Source organism: Macrotis lagotis, chromosome 1 (assembly GCF_037893015.1).
Source record: "Macrotis lagotis isolate mMagLag1 chromosome 1, bilby.v1.9.chrom.fasta, whole genome shotgun sequence".
NCBI classification, from domain to species: domain Eukaryota; kingdom Metazoa; phylum Chordata; class Mammalia; order Peramelemorphia; family Peramelidae; genus Macrotis; species Macrotis lagotis.
In genome coordinates, this window is record NC_133658.1 from 777,473,230 (window position 1) to 777,497,754 (window position 24,525).

A 24,525-nucleotide genomic window follows, 5' to 3' on the forward strand; every position below is an offset into this window, starting at 1 on the left:
AAAAAACAAGTACCCTTACAATATTCTTCTATCTAGGATTTAACCAGATCCTTGTCTCAATCTAATGGGAATCACTTAAACATTTTCTCCTATATTTAGTCAATCTGAACCTAACACCAGAGAAGAATCTGAATTTCCTGTTATCTTCTAAAGTAGTAAGAAAAATGAAGCTTGCTCTTAACAGTCCTAAAAAAACTAATAATGAAAAAATAAAAGAAGCAAAACACTGGCAACTGTGATGTCAGTGCTGCTCTATGAAGAGCCCCAGATCACAAAATGATGAATTACTTTCTACCCCTCTAGTAAGTCTCCTCTTAAATAGGCATTTGGGTGCCAGAAAAGAAAAAAATGTCTATAAATAATAGGAAAAACAAACAAAAAAATAATAGTTGGATTTTCATGTGGTAGTGCAGAGTTGAAATGGCATTAACACAATATTTACTCTGTGGCTCCTAGGACTGCCTCAGTCAAGTTATAGAGTCAGAGAGAAGTCCCTAGCTTTATTTGATTCAGAAACACGAATGCAGCCTGTTAGTAGGTATGAGATTAGAGATGTAGCATCTATAAAATGGTTCTTGTTATTAAAACACAAGAGCTTTAAAGTTATAAATATTTTGTGATAGCTCACTAGTTTTAGCCCATGCCCAGAATATTGTTGTAAATCCATTTCTATATATCTAAGAGACAAGAACACAAAAGCAGTGCACATAAAAATGAATTGGTGCAGCCAGAGAAAGCTTGAACCTACTATTAAGCTTAGATCCTCAACCATTAAATGTTCTAACCCATTTTCAGTTATGTTAACACTCAAAAGCCCTATCTTTTTGGTTTTTAACTGCCCACATCTTATAAAGAACAGCATCTGGAAGAATGACTCATAGTCTACAATCAATCTTGGAAAGGCATTTTTTTAAGAAAAGAATTTAGAGCACTTTTATAAAGTCTGAATAAGCACAAGTAGCTACCCTTTAGAGTTTAGGTTCTTAAGGTGCATCTTTTATTTGCAGCATTAGAAACATCCCTTCTGAACATTATTTTTCATAGACAAGTGCTGCTAAATAAATTAACATGCCTCAGCAAAATGCAAATGAATAGATATTTCAATGGCAGGAATATACATTTCTGCAAACCATATATTTGGGTAGAATTGGGGAGATGGATTATCACTGCTTATCCTAGAGAGGGCCTGATATTTTTTTAAAGGAATTAACATTTCAACATTTGAGCTTTTTTTTATAACCACACTTTTGTTTATGTTCTCAACTTTGATATACATGTAAGAAAAAGTACAAGTACTTTTCAACAGCTCTTTTGACATTTATAGATTAAAAACTATGCTTTACACAAATGGACAAAGATGACATCTCAACAGACACCTTTTATGGAATTTCACTATTCACTGGTTTCTTCAAAAGGCTTCATGGGAATAAGGCATAGATCCAGATGTAGATTCTAGTACAGCTGCTTATTTAAATTGGAGAAACCATTAAATCTACCTATTTACATATAGATAGATAAATACAGATGCATTATGTGTATTTTTGGTGACTTTATCTCAGATAATACTACTAAACATAATTCTAAATTTTTGGATACAGAAGTCTATGATACATGTATCTAGCTGCCATGGCACTAGCAAAGCTATGCTGAAACTGTCATCAGTTTTACTCATTGCAATGCAGGCTAGTAGCAAAGTTCTGGTGCGCATGGGAAAAGGTTCTCCCATAGCACCCTCCTTAAAATGAAAAAAAAAAGATCTTTCACGCTTAAGATGAGCATGTCCATTGATTTTTATCGAGGTGGTCGTGAGCTACATATACAATCACAACGCTCATGATGATCCAGTTGAATATCAATAAGAGCCATGTTCTTAGTTTTTCCCTTCCTCTTGAAATGGCCAGGTTCAAATTTCAACACCTAAAAAGAAAAGGATATTTTCTGTTAAAATGTCTTTTGAGGTTAACCTTAATCAAATTGCCATCACTTCTTCCCTCAATGATACATTTAGTTCAATCAACAGATAACTAACAACATATGGTGACTAGTGAAGGTCAAATAAGGACAGTAAAAAACCAGAAGACTTGAACCACATACCCTTTATCAGCTGACTTTCTCTGCAGTAAAGTCAAAATCACAATAATATGAGAAAGGGATTTTATTAATTAATAAAAACTTTTCTAGGAAAAGTGGGAAAGATTGGGATGGAAGAAATAGTGGTAGTCTCACATTTTTCCACATGTATAAATTCAAAAGGGAATAATGATCAAAATAGCTTAAAATCATAAAAAGTAAATGATGATAAAATGATTCCTTTTGTCTATTGTGGGGGTAAATGATTCTTAGCCATGCATCAATTGGAAGAAAATATGAGCCAAAACTAGTTTAAGTTTATTATAGTTGATTGAATTTTATTATTTCTAAATTTGAAAATATTTTGTATAACAAAAGTAGTGGGCAGCTACAATATACAGAGTACTGGGGTCTGGAGTCAGGAAGACCTGAGTTCAAATCCATATTTAAACACTTACTATGTAACCCTGGGCAAGTCACTTAATGCCATTTGCCTCAGTTTCCTCATCTATAAAATGAGCAGGAGAAACCACTTTAGTATCTTTGTCAAGAAAATCCAACTGATCAATAAAATATCATGTTCAAAAAAGCTATGAAAAGGATATCTTTGCAAATTAAAATGCTACTTTTAATTCTGGAATTCTACTCTAGACTAATATTTAATGAATATTCATGACATATTTTAAATAAAAAACTGACAAGGATTGTACCAAAATAGCTAAAAAAATATACACTTATGACCAGCTTGCATTTCTACCAGGCATAGGGCAGCTAGGGGGCACAGTGTATAGAGTATTGATCTTGGAATCAGGAGGAGCAGAGTTCAAATCTAGTCAACTAACATTGGCTGTGTGAACCTGGGCAAGTCACTTAACCCTGATTGCCTCACATTCAGAGCCATTTCCAGTTGTCCTGATTCATATCTGGGCACTGGATTAAGGCGATTCCGAAGGAGAAAGTGAGGCTGCTGACTTAGCAAAGCACCCCTCACTCAAATTCAATTCATGTGCTTGTCATGACATCACGATTTCTTTGATTTCATGGTCTTCTTCCAGAATGAAGGACAAAGCATTGTTATGCTTGGTTTGAACTCTAAGGAACAAAATGGCTCACCTAGGATAAGGTAATCACCTGAAATCTCATCACTATATTGGATATGCAACACCTTTCCAACTTCCTCATCTTCCTTTCCCTTCTAATAGGAGTTAATAAAATTTTCCCAAGGCTCTCCTTTATAGAAACCTGGATCTTGACTCTGGTTATCTCTCCATTTTCTAGCTGAAACTATGAAGGATTTGAACTACAAAGAACATGATGTCCCTGAGCCATCAGATACTCCCTCATATTTTCCCATCCCTACTTTCCAGCTTTTTTTTTTTTTTTTTTTTGTATATTGTCTTCCCTCACTAGATTGTAAGCTCCTCGGGGCAAGGACTGTCTTTCTTTTTCAATTTGTGTTGCCAGCATTTATCACAATGACTGGCAAATAGTAGAGACTTAATAAATGGTTATTGACTTTAATTGAATTAGCCCATAGGATTTTTTTCACACAAAATGATTCTCTTTTATAAATCTCATCGAATGCAATACATTTTGTAGCCCTGGAAAGGACCTTTGAGATCATTGAGTCCAACCCCTTAAAGTTGAGAAAACTGAAGCTCAAAATGTGATAGCTAATAAGCTTCTGAAATAAAGCTTAAAACCCAGTCTTACTGATAAGTATACTCTATTCACTATGTCATTGCCACTCCAAAATCCTAGGTATACAAAAACTCAAATATAGCTTACAGTTTGGATAGCTAAGTGGCAAAGTAGATAGAGTTTTGGACCTGAAGTTGGGAAGACCTCTTCCAGATACCCATAGGATTTTTGATTAAAACCAGTTAATTTTCTGCAGAGGGAAAAAAGTGAACAAATTTCACAAATATTTAGAATGACAAGGCAAAACTTTTTTCTTGAAGCAAAAATAGTAGTGCTTTATTCTTTGCAAAATATTTCACATGTATTATCTCATTTAATTTTCCTAAAAAATTCTATGGGGGAAGGAGTGATTATTAAGCTAAGAAAGACTTAATGACTAATTCAGAGTTGGATAGTTCACAGATAACTGAGGGAAGATTTAAACTCAGATCTTCATGATTCCAAGTACAGGACTGTAACTCCTGTGCCACCTTGATGTCTCATTTTACTTGGATATAGATATGGTCCTAACTAAGTAACATGCTGAAGTTTTTACAGGTATGACATGTTTATGGGGATTAAATGGAACTTGAAGTTCACAGCAAAGATCCAGGCTCTACTTTTATATACTACTGTTTAATCAAAGCCTCAAGTCTTATGCTAACACTTATCTTAGATGGACTTAATGATTTTAGCAGTACAATAATCAAAAACAATTCTAGATGGATGGAAAATACCATCCATATATAGAGAAGGAACTGTGTAGTTTAAATGCATAATAAAGTTTACCATCTTCAGTTTTTAAAAGTTGTCTTAGATATTATGATTTTTACTCTCTAATTTTTTTCCCATTTTGATTTGATTCTTCTTTTACAATATGATTAATATGGGTCCAACAAGGTTACACATGTATAGCCTACATTCGATTGCTTTCTATCAAGGGGAGAGGGGAGGGAAGGGAGAAAGGAAGAAAAATGTAAACTTCAAAACCTAGCAAAAAAAAAAAGGATTATTGAAAATTACTTTTGTATGTAGTTGGAAAAATAAATAAATAAAATAGATTTTTTTTTTGGCAAGGCAATGGGGTTAAGTGACTTGCCCAAGGTCACATGGCTAGGCAATTATTAAGTGTCTGAGGCCACATGTGAATTCAGGTCCTTCTGACTCCAGGGCCAGTATGCTATCCACTGTGCTACCTAGCCACTCCAATAAAATATTTTTTAAAAAAGAAAAGCAATAAAAAAACGTTCAGATAGAACCTTAACTCATTCAATAATTATTTTCCCTCATTGCAGATATTAGATAGGTTTCTACTTGAGGAATATAAATATAATTGTGAATTTAAAAATATTTTTACATGTCCTATTTATCTTTCATTTGTATTTATTCTTTTCTTTCCTTTATTTTTTAATCATAAGCTTCTTGAGAGAATAGATGTGTTGTACTAGAAAAAATAATTAGATCTGAAGGTAGTAGATCTGGATCTAACATTTATTAGCTATATGATCTAGCTTCATTCTAACTCTTAGTACCTATACTATATAATTAACAATGGTGGTAATGAGGAAATCAGTATATAAATGTGTTATTATCAATTATCATGTAATAATTGATAATTGAGCTGGTAGACTCAGTGGATAGTAGCTTTGCCAAGAAAATCTCACCTGAGGTATGAAGGTTAGGCATGACTAACATGACTCAATAACAACAAAATCATTATTAGGACTATTTTCCTTACTCTCTTTTTAGAATGCCAAATACAATGTAAATACACAGTGTTTGTTTTTGTCTTAGATCAGTGCCAAAAATATGCAGAGGATTTGTGGTGTGTAGCAAAAATCATTAGGTTTGAGTCAGAAGAACTGATTTCAAGTTCATGACTCTGTGATGGATCAGTTATGTGATCTCAGGGAAGTCACATTACTCTTGGTGCTTTACAATATCTACTTCACAGAGTGGTTGTGCATAACTTTCTACAACTTATCATCTAAGCATTGGCTGTGGTTATGATTTATTGATTTCTAGAAGAGTATATGACATCTCCACCACACACTATTTTCATAGTCATGAGTGCAATGTTCACAATAATGATAAAAAATTATATATGTCCTATTTTATTATATATGACCATGATAACAACACTTTATCTGGAGACACTGGAATTTGAGTGCAAAATTAACGAAATTAACTAAGCACTAAACAAGGATCATTAAGTATCTACTATGTCCTAATCATTGTGCTAAGTTTTGAAGATACAAAGAAAGGCAAATATCAGTCCCCTGTTATCATAGCTCAAAAAATATCAAGCAAAAAATAAATAAAATAAAATAAAATAAAACACAGAAATTAAAATGAAACAATCAGGCTATGGGCAGCAACCAACACAAATCTCTTTTTTCTTCAAGGGCCTGCCATCCCCTAAGATCACCATATGTACCATAACAAAAGGACAAGATAATATTTTCTAGCATAGAGGAGGGTTTGGCTAGAAATTTGTAAGTTTTACATCTATTTTCCATTTTATAGATTATGACTCAATTTTTCTTCCCTGAACTCCAATCTCAACTAGAATTTGGCATTAATAAGGGCACAAATTTGGAGTCCTAGACTTGGAATCAGTAAGATTCCTACAATAGTATAGTTGTGAAATTCTCTTGATATTCCCATTAACTTTTTTGAGCCTCATCAAATAAATCATATATTGGGATATAGTACACATTAGTGGAAAGAGTTCCCATGTGGATGAAATCAGAGATGTCTGAGCTATAAATGGTATTCTGCTTTATAGTCTTATGCCTACCAAACTAACTATAGTGTCTTATACTCATATTTCTCCTGCAGTCCATCATAGCAGGTGTTCAATAAATATTTCTTGATGTGGAGTTGAACAGTGCTGGTAGTGATGTCAATCATTCAAGGATTTGAAAGGGAGGGCAAAGAAGCACAAACGGTATCTTTCTGTCTTCTCTTTACTACTCTTATCCCCAGCCATTCTCACTATTTTCCACACCCACTTTTATCTGGGAAAGCAAGACAAATAGTTATACATTATCTGGTCACCTTTGAAGAGAAAATACCAGAAAACAGGTTACAACAGCTCAAGTAAGTCTGTCCTTGGGTATCATGAAACAGAACTAGGTGTTTTGTGAGCCAAAGCCCCAGGTGCCATTTGGTCAAACGAATAGATTTTAATCAGATAGAAAATACCTTCTATATTGAGGGTGAGAGGAGTTGGAGGAGAGAGAGAAACAAAGGTCTAGAAAACAATGGGGGGAAACCAAATACAGAATATGAAAACAGATAATCTAGCCTAGAATAGTTTTCTTCCATGCATAAGTAATGAAATTCAGTGAAAAGTATTTAAATGAAAAATATTTAAATGTACATCCCCATATTCTCTACTCTCCACTTTGCTTTTATTCTATCCTATAAAGTTTGATTAGCAATTATAATAAAATTAATAATTAAAAAAGTAAAGCAGATGCTTCTTAATACCATTTCTAGGTATGCACTTCATAAAAGATATGAAAGCATGGCTGTGATCTCTTAGGTCAGTCTGCTTAACAAAATGTCATGGACTCCTACACCACAGTTAAGGATTTAAAAAAAAAATGAATTAGATTTTTTTTTGGTCAAAGGTATTCAGCATATTTTCTAGTGTTTTTTTTAATAAAAAATCTGCTCCAGTAGAAAATATTTAAAAGAGACCATTATCAAAGGCTGACAATTTCAAATGATTGGCATCCACAAAAGTTGAGTCAATGTTGAATAGCTTTCTCATTTGATGGCAAACAAAAGTGCATGCTGTGGGATAGAGCAGAGATCTGGGCAGTATTTACATTAACTGGCCTCCCAACTGCTTGGGGATTTTCCCTGTGTTTTATATTAAGAAACATGAGTAGGGTATATATGCACTTTGTTGATAAGAAGAGAAAAATGAATTGGCAGACACTTTCCAGACAAGACAGGAAAGCCATGTTTGAACAAAGTGGAAATTGGACTGCTCTCCTGGCTGATCAGAGCACTGATGCTCAAAGCTTCCATGCGAAGCAACATTGTCTCGTTCAGGTACACAGGGCTGAATGGAAGAAGAAAGTAAAGCTGATTTGAGGTAGCATTGAAAGCTAAGTGAAGAATGAAAAGCTTTTATCTAGGCAAGCAAACTGACTGGTTATAGGTTATCTGGCCACCTTTGAAGGGATGACACTGGCAAATGGGTTACAGTAGCTCAAGCAAGCCCTTCTGTTGGTGCCACAGAACATTGATTCCCTGCCAGCTGGTCCATGAATCATGGGTCTAGGAGGACATTTGGAGAAAATGAAAATACTTGAATCAGACAGAAAATGTCTCCTAAGGGGAGGGGAAAGGATCAAGAAGTTTTGGTTCACTTTGGATGAGGTTGGAAACCTTGTTTTTTCCAGTGCTCTTTCAACCTTCTGAGGTCAAAGAAAGACTTATGCAGACAATTGAAGTTATACAAAAGCAGCGTGGCTGACCAGTTTACAGTGGTACCACATTTGTGAAGGTAGCATGGCCCAGTTCAAAAAGTATAAGATTGGGGCAGCTAGCTAGCACAGTGAATAGAGCACTGGCTCTGGAATCAGGAGGATGCGAGTTCAAATCCAGCCCCAGATATTTAAGAATATCTAGCTGTGTGACCTTGGGCAAGTCACAAACCCAATGCCCTACAAAAAAACAAAAAAAGTATTGGATCAAGAGTGAGAGGACCTTGGTTTGAATCTTGCCTCTTGTTATTTACTGCCTAAGTGATCCTTGAAGAAAAGAAGTAAAGAAATTTGATCCTTACAACAACCCTAGGAAGTGGGTGTTATTATTCTCTACATTTCACAGCTGAGGAAACTGAGGCAGCCAGTTGGTTAAGTGATTTGCCTAGGGTCACACAGCTAGTGAGCAACTGAGGTCAAATTTGAGTTCAGTTCTTTCTTATTCCAGGATCTATGCTCTAACTACTGTGCAGCTGTTTTTCGAGTGAGTACCTTTGTAGCCTTCACTTTTCCTACCTATAAGACATGGGAAGTGAATTAGATGGTCTCTGAAGTCCCTTCTAGCCCTGTATAAAAATAAACCTATAAAATCTATGTCTCTGTGACTAGCTGACATCGAAGGTCCCCTTGAGTGGTAAATGAACCTCCGGAGGTCTTCATGCAAAGGCTGATGATTAATTTTCAAGAATGTAGTGGAGGTATTCTTAGGTACAGGTTGGACTCAGAGATTCTGTGATGCTAAAGAAAGGATGATGGTCCCAAGGTACACAATAAGAGATGTTCAGTTTTGCATTTGCAAATTACCACATCATGAAGTATATTTAACTACAGTTACTTGCTTCGTTGCCAATAAACCACTGAATGAATTATTGCCATTATGCTATTACACTAATAAAACAATACCATGCATAAGAACAATCTGCTGAGTTGGGCTCTTGTTTATTGGGCATATAAAAAAGCTTGTTATGGCCTTGTAACAGTTCTCAAATTAATGGCTGACACAGGAACACAAGTGCATATTTCAGAACAAACACATTGTGTAAACCTGGGTCATTAAGAGTTTATTTAAGATTCTGCCCAACTTCTGAGGCAGACTGTATATATTGTATGTCATTTTCCCCTTTCAAAATAAGAGAAAGTCCTCCTTCAATTTTTTTTTTTGCATTTTCCCTGTCCTTTTATCTCCAATGCCTCTAGTGTTTTCGAAAAATGTGCATAAAATAAGGTTTCTTGAGAGTTCATAATGAGCAAGCCTGATGAGTGAAAATTTCACATGAAAGGAAAAGTAAATTATGTAATTTTATTTGACCTGATTAATTGCTGACCTTATAGATAATGGAAATGACAATAGATGAAAGATGAAAGCCTTATCATATGACAAAGTCCTCAAAAACTGAGGAATCACATGTGGATTACTCAAAATCCTTCAAACTAATATCATGTTCATATTGTTAAGTTTAGAGAAGGTGGAAAAGAAGAAGTGTAGCAGCTAGAGTACCATTCCTGGAGTCAGGAGGACCTGAGTTCAAATGTAAACTTAGATATTTGAGTCTTACCAGCTATGTGACCTTGGGCAAGTCACTTAACTTCCCCCTCCCCCCAAAAAAGAGGAGGGGGTGAAGTTAGTCATCACTAACATTTACATAATATCTTCAAGTTTTCAGTATTTTATATATAGGCCCTCAATTGAGATTCACAACAAACCTGGGATATGGGTACTACAAGCATTATTATTCTCATTTTATAGCTAAGATGACTGAAACTCAAAGAGTTTAATAATAACATCTAGCATTGATATAGTAGCTATTATTTACCTGGGTTTGGTACTTTAGAAATATTATGTGAGGTTAGATTTGAACTCAGGTCTTCCTGACTACAGACTCAGTTCACTGCTCCATCTAGCAACTCAAGGTTAAGAGACTTTTACTATGAGTCTTATAGCTAAAAAGTACTAAGGTAGAATGTGAACCCAGGTTTCCCAACTTCAAGTTAAACATTCTGTCTACTCAAGAATAGTATTCCAATCTACAAGTTGCCCTGCATTTTCAGAATGCTGTCTCTGTAAGTGTGAAAATTTACTTCCATTGAAAATTTTTCTTCCATTCTTCAGGGATTCAACTGCTTATGTACTGCAGTAGCTGATTGAATGCCTAAAAGATCATCTTTAATGGTAAATGCCTGCTGACTACAGTCAACTTTACTGTGGAGAAGCTGAAGAAATGTCAGAGGACAGTCGTCCTCATCAGGAGGTGGTCACTGAGGCTGACATATCAATGACACTTAAATGGGAATTCCTAGATGTTAATCCCTATGAAGTGATTATGAAGGAAGGGAAATTGTGAACCTCAGTGTGTAGCATGAGTTAAGAAGCTATGCACATTTTTTTTAAATGCTTTTAGGGTGACTTTTTTCACCTTGTGAAGTTTATCTTTTGAAACTAAAAGGAAAAGAGAAGTGAAAACTGAATTAAAAGAACCGACTTGAATGAAAAAGTAAAATAAATGACTCAAATTTCTATAGTGCTTTAAAATTCATTAAGGAATTTTGACATTGATAGCCACATTTGAGATACAGAATAAGCCTGTGATATGGGGAAGGGATTATTATTCCCATTTTATAAATTATAGAGATAGAAAATTTCCAAAAGTAGTTTGAATAGCAGTCAACCCCAAAGTTTCCATTATGATTTTGAATCTGCATGGTGCTTCTTCAATGAAAGGTATTGAGCAACCTCCAAATAGTAATTATTTCTCATACCATTTCCGTATTATAAGGTTTATAAGAAAGAGTTGAGGGTTGAAAGCTTAAAAATTAATAATCATAGAATTTTTTAAGTAGAAGTGAAATTCTTTAACCAATAAGACATTTCAGGGTCACAAAGGTGAAAATGATTTTACTCATACATGCATCAAGCTAAAGCAAGACAATTAGTGTCTGAATATTTAGTCTATTGCCCTTTCCAAGAGTCAAAACACTATCTCCATATTAGAAAAATAAGGAAGGTTTAATTGAAAGGAAAGAAATATTCCCAAAGGGAAAAAAATTCTTGGCTGTGAGTTAGTGCACACCAGAACATCGGATAAGAGCAGTGATATCACTAAAATTTTTCTTTTTAATAGTGATAATCAAAAGTCATTGTTCTCATTTGTTGGTATATGTGCAGACAGCAAGGGAAGTAAAAGGATAAGGGCATTTGTTATTCAAAAAAATAACTTTCATTATGTTTGTTTTGAAGAAAGCAAGAATACTTAATTTAAATAGTTTTGGTTTGATGTTATTGATACTTGGCCTCTTATTTCATATATCTATACTCATCAACTAGGTTTCATATTGCAAACAGAAAATAGAGACTTTAAAATTATATAAAAATCACATTTGTGCTTAGCTAAAAACTCACCTAATTATTAATAATCCTATAAAAATACAATATTACACAAAAATAAAGTATTAAATTTAGAACAGGAGCAAAGTTATAAATTAGAAATAGCTTTCTGAGAGGTTAAAATAATCAAACCTAAAAGATTAAAAGTATTTTTTTACAAAGACTTAAGAATGTAAAATCTTTATATTAATAATGTAATCTCCCTTTATATAGTAAATAAATACAGAATTGGCCTATTTTAAGGAGGAAAACTGTTCTTAATTAGCCCCATTATTAATCCACAATAATCTACCACTTCATTCATATAAAAGTCTGCATCTTCCACATTCTCCATATATTGCCACAACTTCAGGCACTAATATGCTTCTACTTTCTTAGCACCTTGGTAGAGTGGTTAGAATACTTCTTAATTCATTCAAACCAAAAGATGGAGAGAGAAAGAGAAAAATATCAGTCCAGAAGATATCTTTAGATTGGTCTAAGCAAGAAATGTTCCATTGTGAGCTCTTCAGGCTTTTCATGCAGATGTTGGGGAGGACTTTTTGGCCAAGAGAACAGTCTAAGAATATTACAAGAGGTAGCTTTTGATATCAGGGTGAGGTTTAGATATTTAATGTATCAGTAACATTACTATAATATGATCAGACTAGCAAAGAGTTATCTAGCAGAGATGTCTTTAGACAATGTCACTATTACTAAAAGATCAATATCTTATCAATTTCTCTACTGTAATAGGCAAATAACAAATTAGATTCTATTTCAATTCCTCTGCTGTCTCACAGATTTTAGCCTTTTGCAGAAATAGAGATGGCCAGGCTATAAAATATAGGAAAAAAAACAGTGGTAGCAATATTAAAAAGGTACTAGGGAGTATTTTATAGTTTGTTCTTCATTTTCAGATTAAAGGAAAGAATGAACATTAGATTAAACTCTTGCTGACCACCAAAAGTATATGGTATTTACTTTTTATAAAATTACCTAAAATAATTTTTATATCTCATGTCTTCTAAGTTGCTTAGAATAACTTTGTGAAAAACTATTCCTGTGAGAACAGGAAATAATTTTAAGAGATGTTTGTACTCTATTGTGTACACACAAACACACACACACACACACACACACACACACACGCAGACACACAAACAATCTTTATGTTTTAAGCCACAGGGAAAGTGAAGGAAAAGGGTGGTGAGAGTAAGTCTCATTGGAAACTCTGTCATTTATTTTTTGTTGTTGTTTTGTTATTTTCTTTAAATGGTTTGTTGTGCTGAGTCTGGTCATGTTTGTGAAGAGAGGTGGAGGTTTACACAGTGTGAAAAATTCCAGTTACCACCTTAAATTATAGAAATGGAATGGGGAAACTAATTTCTTATTTCCATAAGGTGAGAATATACTGGGTGGATGGCTAAGACCCAAGAACAGGAACAAAAAAACCCCCCCTCAAAACTGTGATTGTAATCATCCATGGTATTCTTTTCTATGACCTAAACCACTTTGTAAAATTAGATTACTTCTTTCTGGGGGAGAAAAAGAAAATAAAATTGCTAATTGATGGGAATCCTTGTGCATAGTGTTAACTGTCACATTTTGAGAAACATTTTAAGAATCATAAGTGAAACTTAATATGGATGTGCAATGAAGTTTATGCTTCTGCTGTTGGACTCAGGACATATGCATGCATTTTTCTTTCTGTCATTTGTAATGACAGAATCATAAAAATGGGAGGTGAAAATGCTGTGCATATAGTTTACTTTGATTTTAGCAAGATATTACTAAAGTACTTCATGCTCTTCTTGTGGAAAAGATGAAGAGGTATGGATGAGATGATTATTTAAAGATACGAATTTAGAAGTTTTCAATGTATTGATGATAGTATTTAAGAATTCATTCAGAAATTGAGACTTGGTCTTGTGCTAATTATGATTCTCCAGGCCAATACCTGGATAAAGGCATAGACAACAAACTCCTCAAATTTGCAGAAGATGCTAGGTTTGAGCTTTCTATGTCTTCATATTCTCAGTGCTTTGTACAGCGCCAGATACAATAGGAGTTTAAAAATATTTGTTGATGGCACAACCTTAGGAGGGATAGCTAACACCCTAGAGCAAGTGAACCAGATTAAAATATAATTGGGAAATGTTTAACAAAATAAATGCAAATGTAATTCAACAGAGATAATGTTAATTTGCATGTGTGTGTGTTTTAAATCAATAGGCAGCCTCTTGGGATTCCTTTCTAATTCTGGCACTTTCTCTCTGATAATTATCACCTATTTATGTTTTATATAGTTTGTATCTATTTCATTGCATGTTATCTCTCCCAATTAGATTATAAACTCTTTGAGCATAGGGACTTTCTTTTGTCACTTTTTGTATCTCCAGCCTTAGAATATTGTCTGTGCCACAGTAGACACTTAAGAAATATTTTGTGATTGATTGAGTTGGACACCAGTGGACTAAATGACAGAACTGGGCCCAGAAGAATCTTGAAAAGCTAGAGCCTTGGGCTTGAGTTCAGTGAAATGAAATTCAATAGAGATATATGTAAAAATCTTACACTTGGGTACCAAATAATTAACTTCAAAAATATAAGGGAGGAGACAGGGAGTGAGCACTTATTTTGAAAAATGATTTTGAATTCTATGAGTCAATAGTGTGATATACAAAAAAGCTAATTCAACCTTGGACTATATTAATAGGTGCAAAGGTTCTGGGAATAAGGAGGGGATGATCCCATTGTATTCTACCCACCTCAGATCTTAAGTGCTCAGGTATAGAAATCACAGTTGAAGAATGACATTGATAAGCTGAGGAATATCCAGGTGAGGGTCACCAGGATGTTGTAGGTCCTTATTACATGAGGATTGTTTGAAGGAAATGTGATTGTTAGCAGGAAGAAAAGAAAACCTAGAGGGATGTAAGGAAGTGACATGAGAGTTGTTTTCTAATATCTGAATATCTTGTTGAGGACAGAATCAGAAGCAATGGGTAGAGGCATATTTTAGCCTTGATATCAAGAAAAGCTTCCTAACAATTAGAGAATGGATGTTCTCAAGAGGTGATGAATTTCCTTTTCCTGAAGGTTTTTGAGCAGAGGGGTCAAAAAGGTGACCATTTATTTGGTATGTTATGTTGAGGAGCTCTTTTATGTGATAGTATGTTCAATAAGGCTCTCCCAAACTCTCAAATGTGTCTATAATATCAGTTAATTAATAAAAATTTATTAAATGCTTGCCATGTGCCAAAAGATAGTCTCTATCCTTGAAGAACTTGCAATCTAATAGAAGTTCATTTATTAAGCTTATTAGAGCTTGAATATAAAGATTTATTGGCAGATACTAAGACAAAAAGGAATATTTTATGTCTGCCTTTTCTTTAGTGCCTCTTTCCTTGGGAGAAATGAGAGTAGAGAGAAAACTGGACTTGGAGTGAGAGGAGTAAGACTTCAGTTCTGGCTCTATCATTGGAGCAGTGCGTGAGATGGGTTAAGGTCATGGAACTTCTCTGAACCTAGGTTTCCCTAATGAGGATTAGGCAAAATTGGGATTAAAACTTGATAGTACAGAGAATGTGTAGAGAACTGGGTCTAATGTCAGGAAGACCTGAGTTCAAATTTGACCCCAGAGACTCTTAAAATTTGTGTAATTTTGGGCAAGTTACTTAACCTCCTTCTGTCTCAGTTTTCTCACCTCTAAAATGGAGATAATATAGCATCTGCCTCCCAGGGCTGTTTTCAGATTCGAATGTGACAATATTTGTTAAGCATATAATGGATTCATAAAAAAATACTTTTTTCCCTCTAATGTAGATTTGTCGTGAGAAAAGTTCTTTACACATCTTAAAGTGCAACAGAAATGTGAGCTACTGTAGTCATTGTCCATTATTGAAAAAAACTACTTTGATTTCTCTGTAACTATCAGAAGTACTCAGCTACCAGCCACCATCTTTTGGAATTAGCATAGAAAAGCTAAAAGCAGTTTTTCACCCTTCCCACAGCTCTTGCATTCAGTTCCCTGATACAAGGAAAGCATCCCTAGACTTTGATTTCCTCATTTTTATAACAGGACAGGGTAGCACTAGATAGCATCTGAGGACCCTTTCAGTTTTAAATCTCTGGTCTTGTAATCTCTATTCCCACTGCTAATAACCTTCCTATATTGTTCCTTCAACATTATTAATCTCAAAAGAGTCTGAAAAGTAATCTAGTCCTACCAATGCCTGAATAAGAAATTCCTCTGTAACACATAAATCTTTACTGAAAGACCTCTAGTGAGAAGAAACCTTTCAGCTTCTGAAGAAGCCCATTTTATTTACATCACCATCACCATCACCATCACCATCACCATCACCATCACCATCACCATCACCATCACCATCACCATCACCATCACCATCACCATCACCATCACCATCACCATCACCATCACCATCACCATCATCATCATCATCATCATCATCATCATTAAAAGCTCTACTTTTTAGGAGTTATTTCCTTATATTCAGTTGGAACCAGGAGTATACTAGTAAATTTTTAACTGGCTCTCTGAAAATACAAGATATATTTTGAAGTTAATTTACATTTTCTCATCACTTGCTCAAGTCACAATTAACAAAACAATAAGTCAAGTCTTGATTTATAAATTTTGCAAAATTCCATGGTTTAAATGCTAAAAATTTAAGAATAAACTCTTGTGAGTCACTCTGAGCTGATTCTAAAACATCCTTGGCTGGAACCTTTCTTTCTATAACTTGCATCTATTGCTGCTACTACCCTTTAGGGTCAAGCAGAACTCATCTAAATATTTTCTTCCTACAGCAAGCCTTCATATGCTTGAAGAAGGGAATTATTACAATCTCCTTCCATCTCTTATGCAGGCTAAAAGTCACCACTCTTCAAAAGTTCCTGTTTGGCATGGTTTCCAGTGCTCAAATCATCATGACTGCTTTCTCTTGGGTTGCAATCCAACTTGTCTATGCCCTTCCTACAAGGTAATGTCCACAAATGAAAACAGTATTTCAGTTGTGGACTAAGTTAGGAAGAGTACAAAAATTGAACTATGACCTTCTCAGGTATGGATACTATTTTTGACTTAAGATAGTTTGGGATGACATGAGTTTATTTTGGCTGCCATGTCACACTGTTGACTTAAATTGACCTTATAATCTGTTATTATCTATACCTAATAGATGAGGCTAGTCTAGCTATCCTTTCCCATCTTGTTCTTATGAAATAGATTCTTTCAAATGCAAAAGTAGAACTCTACTTTTCCATAATAAATTTCAGTTTTTTTAGATTTGACCCAAACACTCTATGCTGTTAGGACCTTTGTGGATGTTGACTTTGTTAGCTAATTGATGTGTTCACTATCTTTCTCACCTACCTCCAGATTATCTATAAATAAGATTTATTCAAGTCTTTATGTAAGTCACTGATAAAAAATATTGAATAGCACAAGGCTAGGGGATTCCTAGGTGCATATCCACTATATATATTACATCTTTAACATTGGCATGTATATATTAATGGTTACACTGTTTCTTTCTATTCTGTGACCTCTTTTTGTACCTCCTTTTAAATATGGTGCCCAAGCCTATCTTCTTCTTTAGGGTACACTTAGTCTTTTTCTATCATACTTACCCCATGCCAGGTATCCCCCCTTTCTTCCTTTTCAGCTTTTTTATGTACTGTCTCTCTCTATGAGAATGTAAGCTCCTTGAGGCCAAGGACTGACTTTAATTCTACTTGTTTGTATCCCAAATAGTATAGTGCCTGGGACTTACCATGCTTGTTGACTGTCAGTTCCAGCTACCAATGATCTGACCCAGATCTCTCCATGATATGTCAAATGCAACTTATATTTACGTAGTTCTTCAAAGTTTACATATATTTTGTATACATAACATTTCTTGCAATACTATTATCTTCCTTTTTATTTTTTGAAAATTAGGACATTTGTACCCTTCTATATAGATCTAAACATGTCACAACTCTGCTCAAAAATTATTCACTGACTCCCTATTGCTTAAGGAGTAAAATTCAAACTGCTTTCCTGGGATTCAAGGCCTACTATTATCTCAACTTTTATTCAAAACTCATTTCTCCCTATCTCTTGTTATGCAAATTATGTCATCCAAACTGGACTATTCTCTGCCCTTAAAACCTGAAACCAATTGTCCTTCCTCTGTGCCTTTGCTGAAATCATATTCTCTATTCCTTCTTTATTTGCCTCCTCCTTGAATTCCTAATCATTCTTTAAACTCCTGCTCAAATTGTATTTAATTCAGAAAAACTTCTATGATCCTTTCTGTTAGTACCAACTTTCTTTGCTAATCTCATATAGATTTTCTTTCTGTAACTAATGCACTTATGAATTTTCTTATTACAAGGCCTGTGATTTAACCAATATGGGGATGTGCTGGTGAGGAAACTTCTCTACCAATACAAGTTGGCATCTTTTTTGCAATATATTCTTAGAAATTTGCCCAGAGCACTTACCCAGGATCATGGAGCCAACATGTATCACAGAAGAGCGTTGAACTCAGGTCTTCCTGATTCTAAGGTCAACTCTTTTGCTTTTACTTCTATTAGACTATAATATTTTTGAAAACAGGGACAATGACTAATCAAAATCTTTTATTTCCTTCTGCACCTAGGATGATACACACAGTGGGGGTGGGGGTGGGCGGTATTTAATAAAGGTTTTTTGACACTGTCAATCACTGACTCATAAGATACACTCATACACATTAAATAATAGAACCTGATAACCAGCTCTAGTTCTTTCTTAAATTAGTTCTGTCATCTTGGACAAATAATTTCACCTCAATGCCCTCAGGATTCCCCATATGTGTAATGAAGGGGGTGGTTCCAGCATCTCTAAAGTTCATTCTAGCTCAACACTCTAGGATTCTCTAGTGACTAGGAATGGAATATAAATATAAATCCTGTACAATAACATCAAAGTCTTGGGTACTGAGGACTATAAGTCAAATTTATCGCTAACTTGAGACATGGTTATTTCATACATTGTTTTGGTTCCAGCTCTGACTGGATTTTTTTTTTAACCTCAGAGTATGACTAAACACCACAAAATCCAGATTCTTAGATGTGAAGGACAGCATCCAACTCTTAGTTCATTAAGTCATAAAGTACAAGGGAGAACAAAAGATTGACAAGTGGCTGGACAAACCTTTGCATTCTCTGGATATGAGAATGTCTGCTTTGGAAAACTGTGGGGTGAAGAAGATATTGTTTTAGCCAAGAAAATAATAAAGTAGCAACATCTGATAAAATCTGAAATAATGTGGCTATTCCCATGTAAACTAAGTGTAATTATATTCATCTGAAACCTCATTTTCAAATACCTGAAGGATACTTTTGAGAATAGAAAAACATCACCCAAACTGCTCTGGAGTCTTCCATGTTTCCTTAGAGGCTAGGAAGAAGCTATGCACTCACAGCATATCAGAGATCGAAAAACTAAAGTAATACTTTTCCTTGATAGAATAATATGACAGTGGATATACAGCCAGACTTGAAGCTGGGAAGATCTGATTTCAAGCCTCACCTTTAACACATTGTAATTTTGTGATGCTAGAAAAATCATTTGACTTTTACCATTGATGATTTATCTCTGTGTAGTTTTCACTTTGCTTATTGTAAGACTAAATCAACAAAAGTTTGGATATCGGTCATTGCTTCTAAGAACCTAGATGTTGCAGTGACATTCTAGAAATAAAGAGACAAATGATGTCTTCTGGTAGGGCCTCAAAATAACATGTGGGTTGAAGAAGGGAATTATTACAATCTCCTTCATTTCTTATGCAGGCTAAAAATCACCACTCTTCAAAACGTTTCTGTTTGGCATGGTTTCCAGTGCTCAAATCATCTTGACTGTTTTCTCTTGGGTTGCAATCCAACTTGTCTATGCCCTTCCTACAAGGTAATGTCCACAAACGAGAACAATAGTTCAGTTGTGGACTAAGTTAGGAAAAGTACACAAATTGAAGTATGACCTTCTCAGGAAGCTAAAGTGAGTAATAAATGTGAGTCAGAGCCTGCTTTCATTGCCTGCTCTTTGCATGATAGATATGGATAAAGAGAGCAGAGCAAAGATTCCAACAAAGACTGAGGAAATACCTCGTGATACTTTTTCACAGTCTTCCCTGAAGTGCATGTGCATGATTTCCAGTTGTTCGATCCACAGCCACAGTTCCCCCCACAGCGCTGGACGAGAAGGCACCGTGGAAAGAAGACCACGCTGGTCAGTCTGAGCTCCTCTCTCAAATTCACGGAGTAGTTTCTTGGAGTGCAACTGTAGCGTTTGACGTCATCATTTAGCCGATCCAGGTCCACTGCAATGCAAGTAATAGATGTGCGTATAGTTGTATTTTAAGAATACAATTCAGTCCTTGGATGTAAGCCCACGGCTCTACACACCTAGCAAATGAGACTGTAGCATCTTATCTGCCTTCTAAAAATAATAATAATAATAAAAACTTGGCCAAGATCTAAAACAGGCTCGAATTTCCTTATGTCATTTTTCATCTAATCAAGCTGTTTTCTTTTTTTTTCCGGGGGGGGGGATGGGGTTGTGGTGGAGATAATATCTTTTGTAAAGAAAAGTTAAAAAAAAGGCAAAACAAAAATGAGTAATTTTAAAATCCTTGACCAATTTTATAGTTTATATAGTTTTTAGTTATATAAGCTATATATATATATATATATATATATATATATATATATATATTATATGTAGTTTATAGTTAGTCTAAATCATACTGAGAAAATTTTAAGAGTGAACTTGATAATTTTTGAAGGGAGAAAAGTCATTTAAAATTATATCTTTTAGATAAAGAGTGAATCTTAGGTCAGGAAGATCTGGATTCAAGTCCTACCTCTGAAACATTTTATATGATTGAGGCTAAGTCACTTAACCTCTCAGAGTTCCTAGAAAATTTCTCATAACACCAGAAGTTATATTATATAGATGTTCTGTTGATTTGAACAGGTAGAAAGAATTTCCATATGGGTTACTTGACTAATCAAGGTAACATGTATGTAAATATGTGTGTATGATATATATATATATATATATATATATATATCTTACATATTTTTAGATATTTTACATCTATCCATATGTACTGGCTTGTACATTTTAATTTGGAAATACAAGTTTCTATCATGTCAATATCGTCATTAAAGCCCCTTGCTACAAATGAATATTTTTGAAATAGAACTGAAAGGCATTTATTAAATGCCTACTACATACCAAGCATTGTGACAGATGTTGGATATGCAAATAAAAAAGCAAGTCTTGAAATCCAAAGGCCTAGGGGACCTTTATTTGCCCCCCCCCCCCATATTATGGTATTGGATTAGAAGGAATAACCCTGACATCTTGGAAATGAATCTGAATCTGAAGAGATGTAGTATGTGTCCAGTGGGAACAGAGGTAGGGAGATGGCAACAACAAGGGGTGTGTGTGTGTGTGTGTGTGTGTGTGTACACACGTATGCACATATACATGCAGAGTCTCAAGTGTGGCACTGAGGAAGGAGCTTTTGGGAGTAGAACTTTTAGAAAAGTGTTAGGGTTGCACTTTACTGGTTTCTACAGAAAGCAATTGATCAATAATTCCTCCATTTTTAAATGTGAGAGTCAACACACACACACATACAAATGGATTAATTTATTAATTTTGACTAATATCTTCAGCTGTTTGGGGGAGGATTCATATATACTAAGAAATAATTTTCCAAATCTGTGAATGGATCAACATAAATTTATGTAAAATAAAAATATTTTCTATTTCATTATTTTTCAACCCATAGTTTCAAGGTCCTGACACATATACTTTTGTTCTTTCTTCCATCCCATCTATCCATTCATCACCTTTGGGGGCTAGGAATATTATTTTAAATATTTCTACAAGAAAATAGATGAGTAATTCCATTGGATATAGTCACCATTCATTAATGCAAATCTGACAAAAAAGTCTAGGGATGAAGGGAATAAACCCAACATAAAATTGGCCATCTCTGACATTCTCATTCTGAGTTTTGGCTAGTCACTGAATCTTCCTGGCCTTAGTTTATGCAAATACAAAATACAAAGGCAAGGTGGGAATGAGTTAGACTAGATAACCTTTGTAGTTTCTTCCAGTTCTGGGTCCATAATTTGATAAGCCTATGAATTGGGGCATCCATGAAACATGGTTTTTCTCTCTCTAGCTCCAATATTGGAATATTTCAGGGAGTCCAGGTTTTAGATAGTCTTCTCTTTAGGGAAGAAGAAATATAATATTTCCTAGAACCCAGGATAAAAGTCAAGACCCATCTCTGAGAAATATACTTTTCCATATTCTTTTAATTCACAAACATTTATTATTGTCAGACATGGTGTCAGATGCTGGATACTCAAGAATGGTGTAATGGAGAGGGCACTAAATTTGGAGTCAAAACACATGGGTTCAAATCCTATTTCTACTACATATTACCTCTGCTACCTTAGGCAAGTCTTCAGTTTCCAGTCTCAGGACTTTTCTAGTGTTTTGTACATAGCAAGTGATCAGCAAATATTCACTGAATTGACTTAAAACTCTAGCTCTAAATCCTATAAATGTTTCACGGTCAGTTGCCCATTTATTTGTGATGCTGCTAAAGTCACTAGTATTATTGAAAACATGCACAGAAAACAGCCTTCTCTAAATTTACTGTCCTATAAAGAACTTTTATCATTTTTTTTTAAAAAAAAGATGGTGCAGCAAAAATAAAGAAAAAGAAAATTATGGAGATCAGCTTTTATCTTCCTCCACTCTAAGTTCATAGGTTCATAGATTTGGAGTACTAGGGGAGGTCATTTTCTCCAGTCCCCTTATTTCACTTATAAGAAAAAAGGAGGCCTAGAGGGATTAAATTATTTGTCTGAAATCATATAGGTCACAAGTAGTAGAACAGGGATATAAACCCATGTTCTCTAATTACAGATGCTGTACATTTTGCACACTTCCACAGCACTTCCCTTTATAAATATAAAGAAGAGTCAAAGAAACCTGTGATATTGAACAAAAGGTTATATGTGTATAATATACATATATTCACACATATGTATATTTCTATGTATGAATACATACACACAATATACATACAGCTATACGCATATACATATATATGTCTATTCTGTTTGGGTATGCAAGTGACTTTTGGTATCTGGTAATATGTCATGAGGTGGCATCATTACCAAAGACAGGGACTTGCCCCATTACATGCAAAGTTCAGGATATTGCAGGGCTCAGTAGGTGCAAAATAATTATTTTACTTCACTTATTGTTTTGTTTCTGTTTTTGTCCCCCTTCAGTAAAGACATGCTGTAGTCTAGTTGAAATCAATCCAGATTTAAATTGAATGAACTCTGTCTTGGGAAAGGAACCATTTTATCGCAGCAAAAGCCCTGAAAATAACTGCAAGCCAGCAGCAAGGATTACATAAATGGATTAAGAAGTGCTGCAATCATCCATTACAAGTGTCACCTTGAGATAAATACTGATGCTCACTTTTGCTGCTGGCCGCAGGTTATGAGCCTTGTGTAAGGGCTGATAGAGTGAACCAAATCCATTGGCTATGATTATTGGAATACATTTAGCTAACTTTGTGAAATGAAGAAATGCTATTAGCTGGGCAGGGTAACCTCTTCATAACTTGGATGGGGGCGGGGAGGAACAGTACTTAGATCTCCCTCCCTCCTTCCCTCCCCCTAGACAGGGTCAGTCAGACAAGTCCAATGGTCTGTATGTACTTCTGCTTCAGGTCTACATTTTGACCCTTAGTGCATATCCAAGGACATGACAAGCTGCACTCTATTTAACATGATTTCAAAGAATTCTATAAAACAGGCAAATGTGTTTTTCCAAAAACGTCCTCCCTCTGAAAACTGAGAAATGCATCTTTCCATGGGTGGTTGTACAGCTGTCCTGGAATCAGTTCTCTTCTTCATCCAACACAACAAATATATTTACAATACAGACAGTTTCATGCCTCAGTTCACTGATGTGACTAAAAAGTAGTGGAGACACAGTGTGATTGGTATGAAATCCAGCCGACTTACAGATCAGGGGATTGAAACCACTGAGGTACTTAATTTAGAACTAGAACTAAAAGGTTCTTCTGGCTGGATGCAAATAACTTCAAAGCATTATTACAGACTTTTTGCTGGAGATATTGGATTTCTAGTCAAAGGAGACTGATTAAGCAGTGCACCAGAGCAGGGAGTTGAGCTAGAAGAAGTACAGCAATTAGGTCCTTACAGTTCCTTCATCTGGGAGGGGGCATTGCGCTGTGAGTAACATGGTGACAAGCCTCCTGGGAAGAAGAGACTGTGCTGTGCAAACTCAGATAGAATGCTTGTATTCATTCATGCCTTAATCTATAGAGTTTGGCATTATAGATTAGCAGAGATACTCCTATCTAATTAAAGAGGTTTGTTATTTTCAGCTAATTTCTCCCATTTTGCTAAGGTGTATGCAGCTCCACAGTCTCTAGTTGGCTGTCATTTTGATTCTGAAGTCTGATTTTTCAGAGGGATTTGTAAGCACTAGTCAGATGTTTTTGGTTAAGAATTGACACCCTGTTAGGAAAGCTGAAAATGTATATACACTGTTCACAGGTTTTCTTTTAGAGATTTTCCACAACAGATTGCATGATATGATGGACAGAGTCATTTCTATTTTCATCTGCAGCTTCAAACTACAATCAAAACATCTGGTGGCTGTGCACGTCCAGGCTTGGAGATATTCGCTGACATCTGAACACTTGATTGGGAATGTAACAAGAACAATTACATGGGAGAAACATCTCTTTGTTTGGGGTTTATTTATATTTTTCTGAT

At 35.0% G+C, this 24,525-nt stretch overlaps 1 protein-coding gene across 3 annotated transcripts in view; it reads right to left on the minus strand.

Moving 5' to 3' along the window:
• Nucleotides 1-974: 974 nt before the first annotated feature.
• Nucleotides 975-24,525, minus strand: part of PDGFD (platelet derived growth factor D) — a 294,021-nt gene continuing 270,470 nt past the window's right edge. For all 3 annotated transcript variants that reach the window (XM_074216572.1, XM_074216573.1, XM_074216570.1), the window contains 2 exons: nucleotides 19,777-19,991; nucleotides 975-1,917 (listed from right to left, as the gene is read on the minus strand). In XM_074216572.1, the coding sequence (XP_074072673.1) occupies nucleotides 1,792-1,917; nucleotides 19,777-19,991 (341 nt within the window). In that variant the 3' untranslated portion in view covers nucleotides 975-1,791. The remainder of the gene's footprint in view (nucleotides 1,918-19,776; nucleotides 19,992-24,525) is intronic.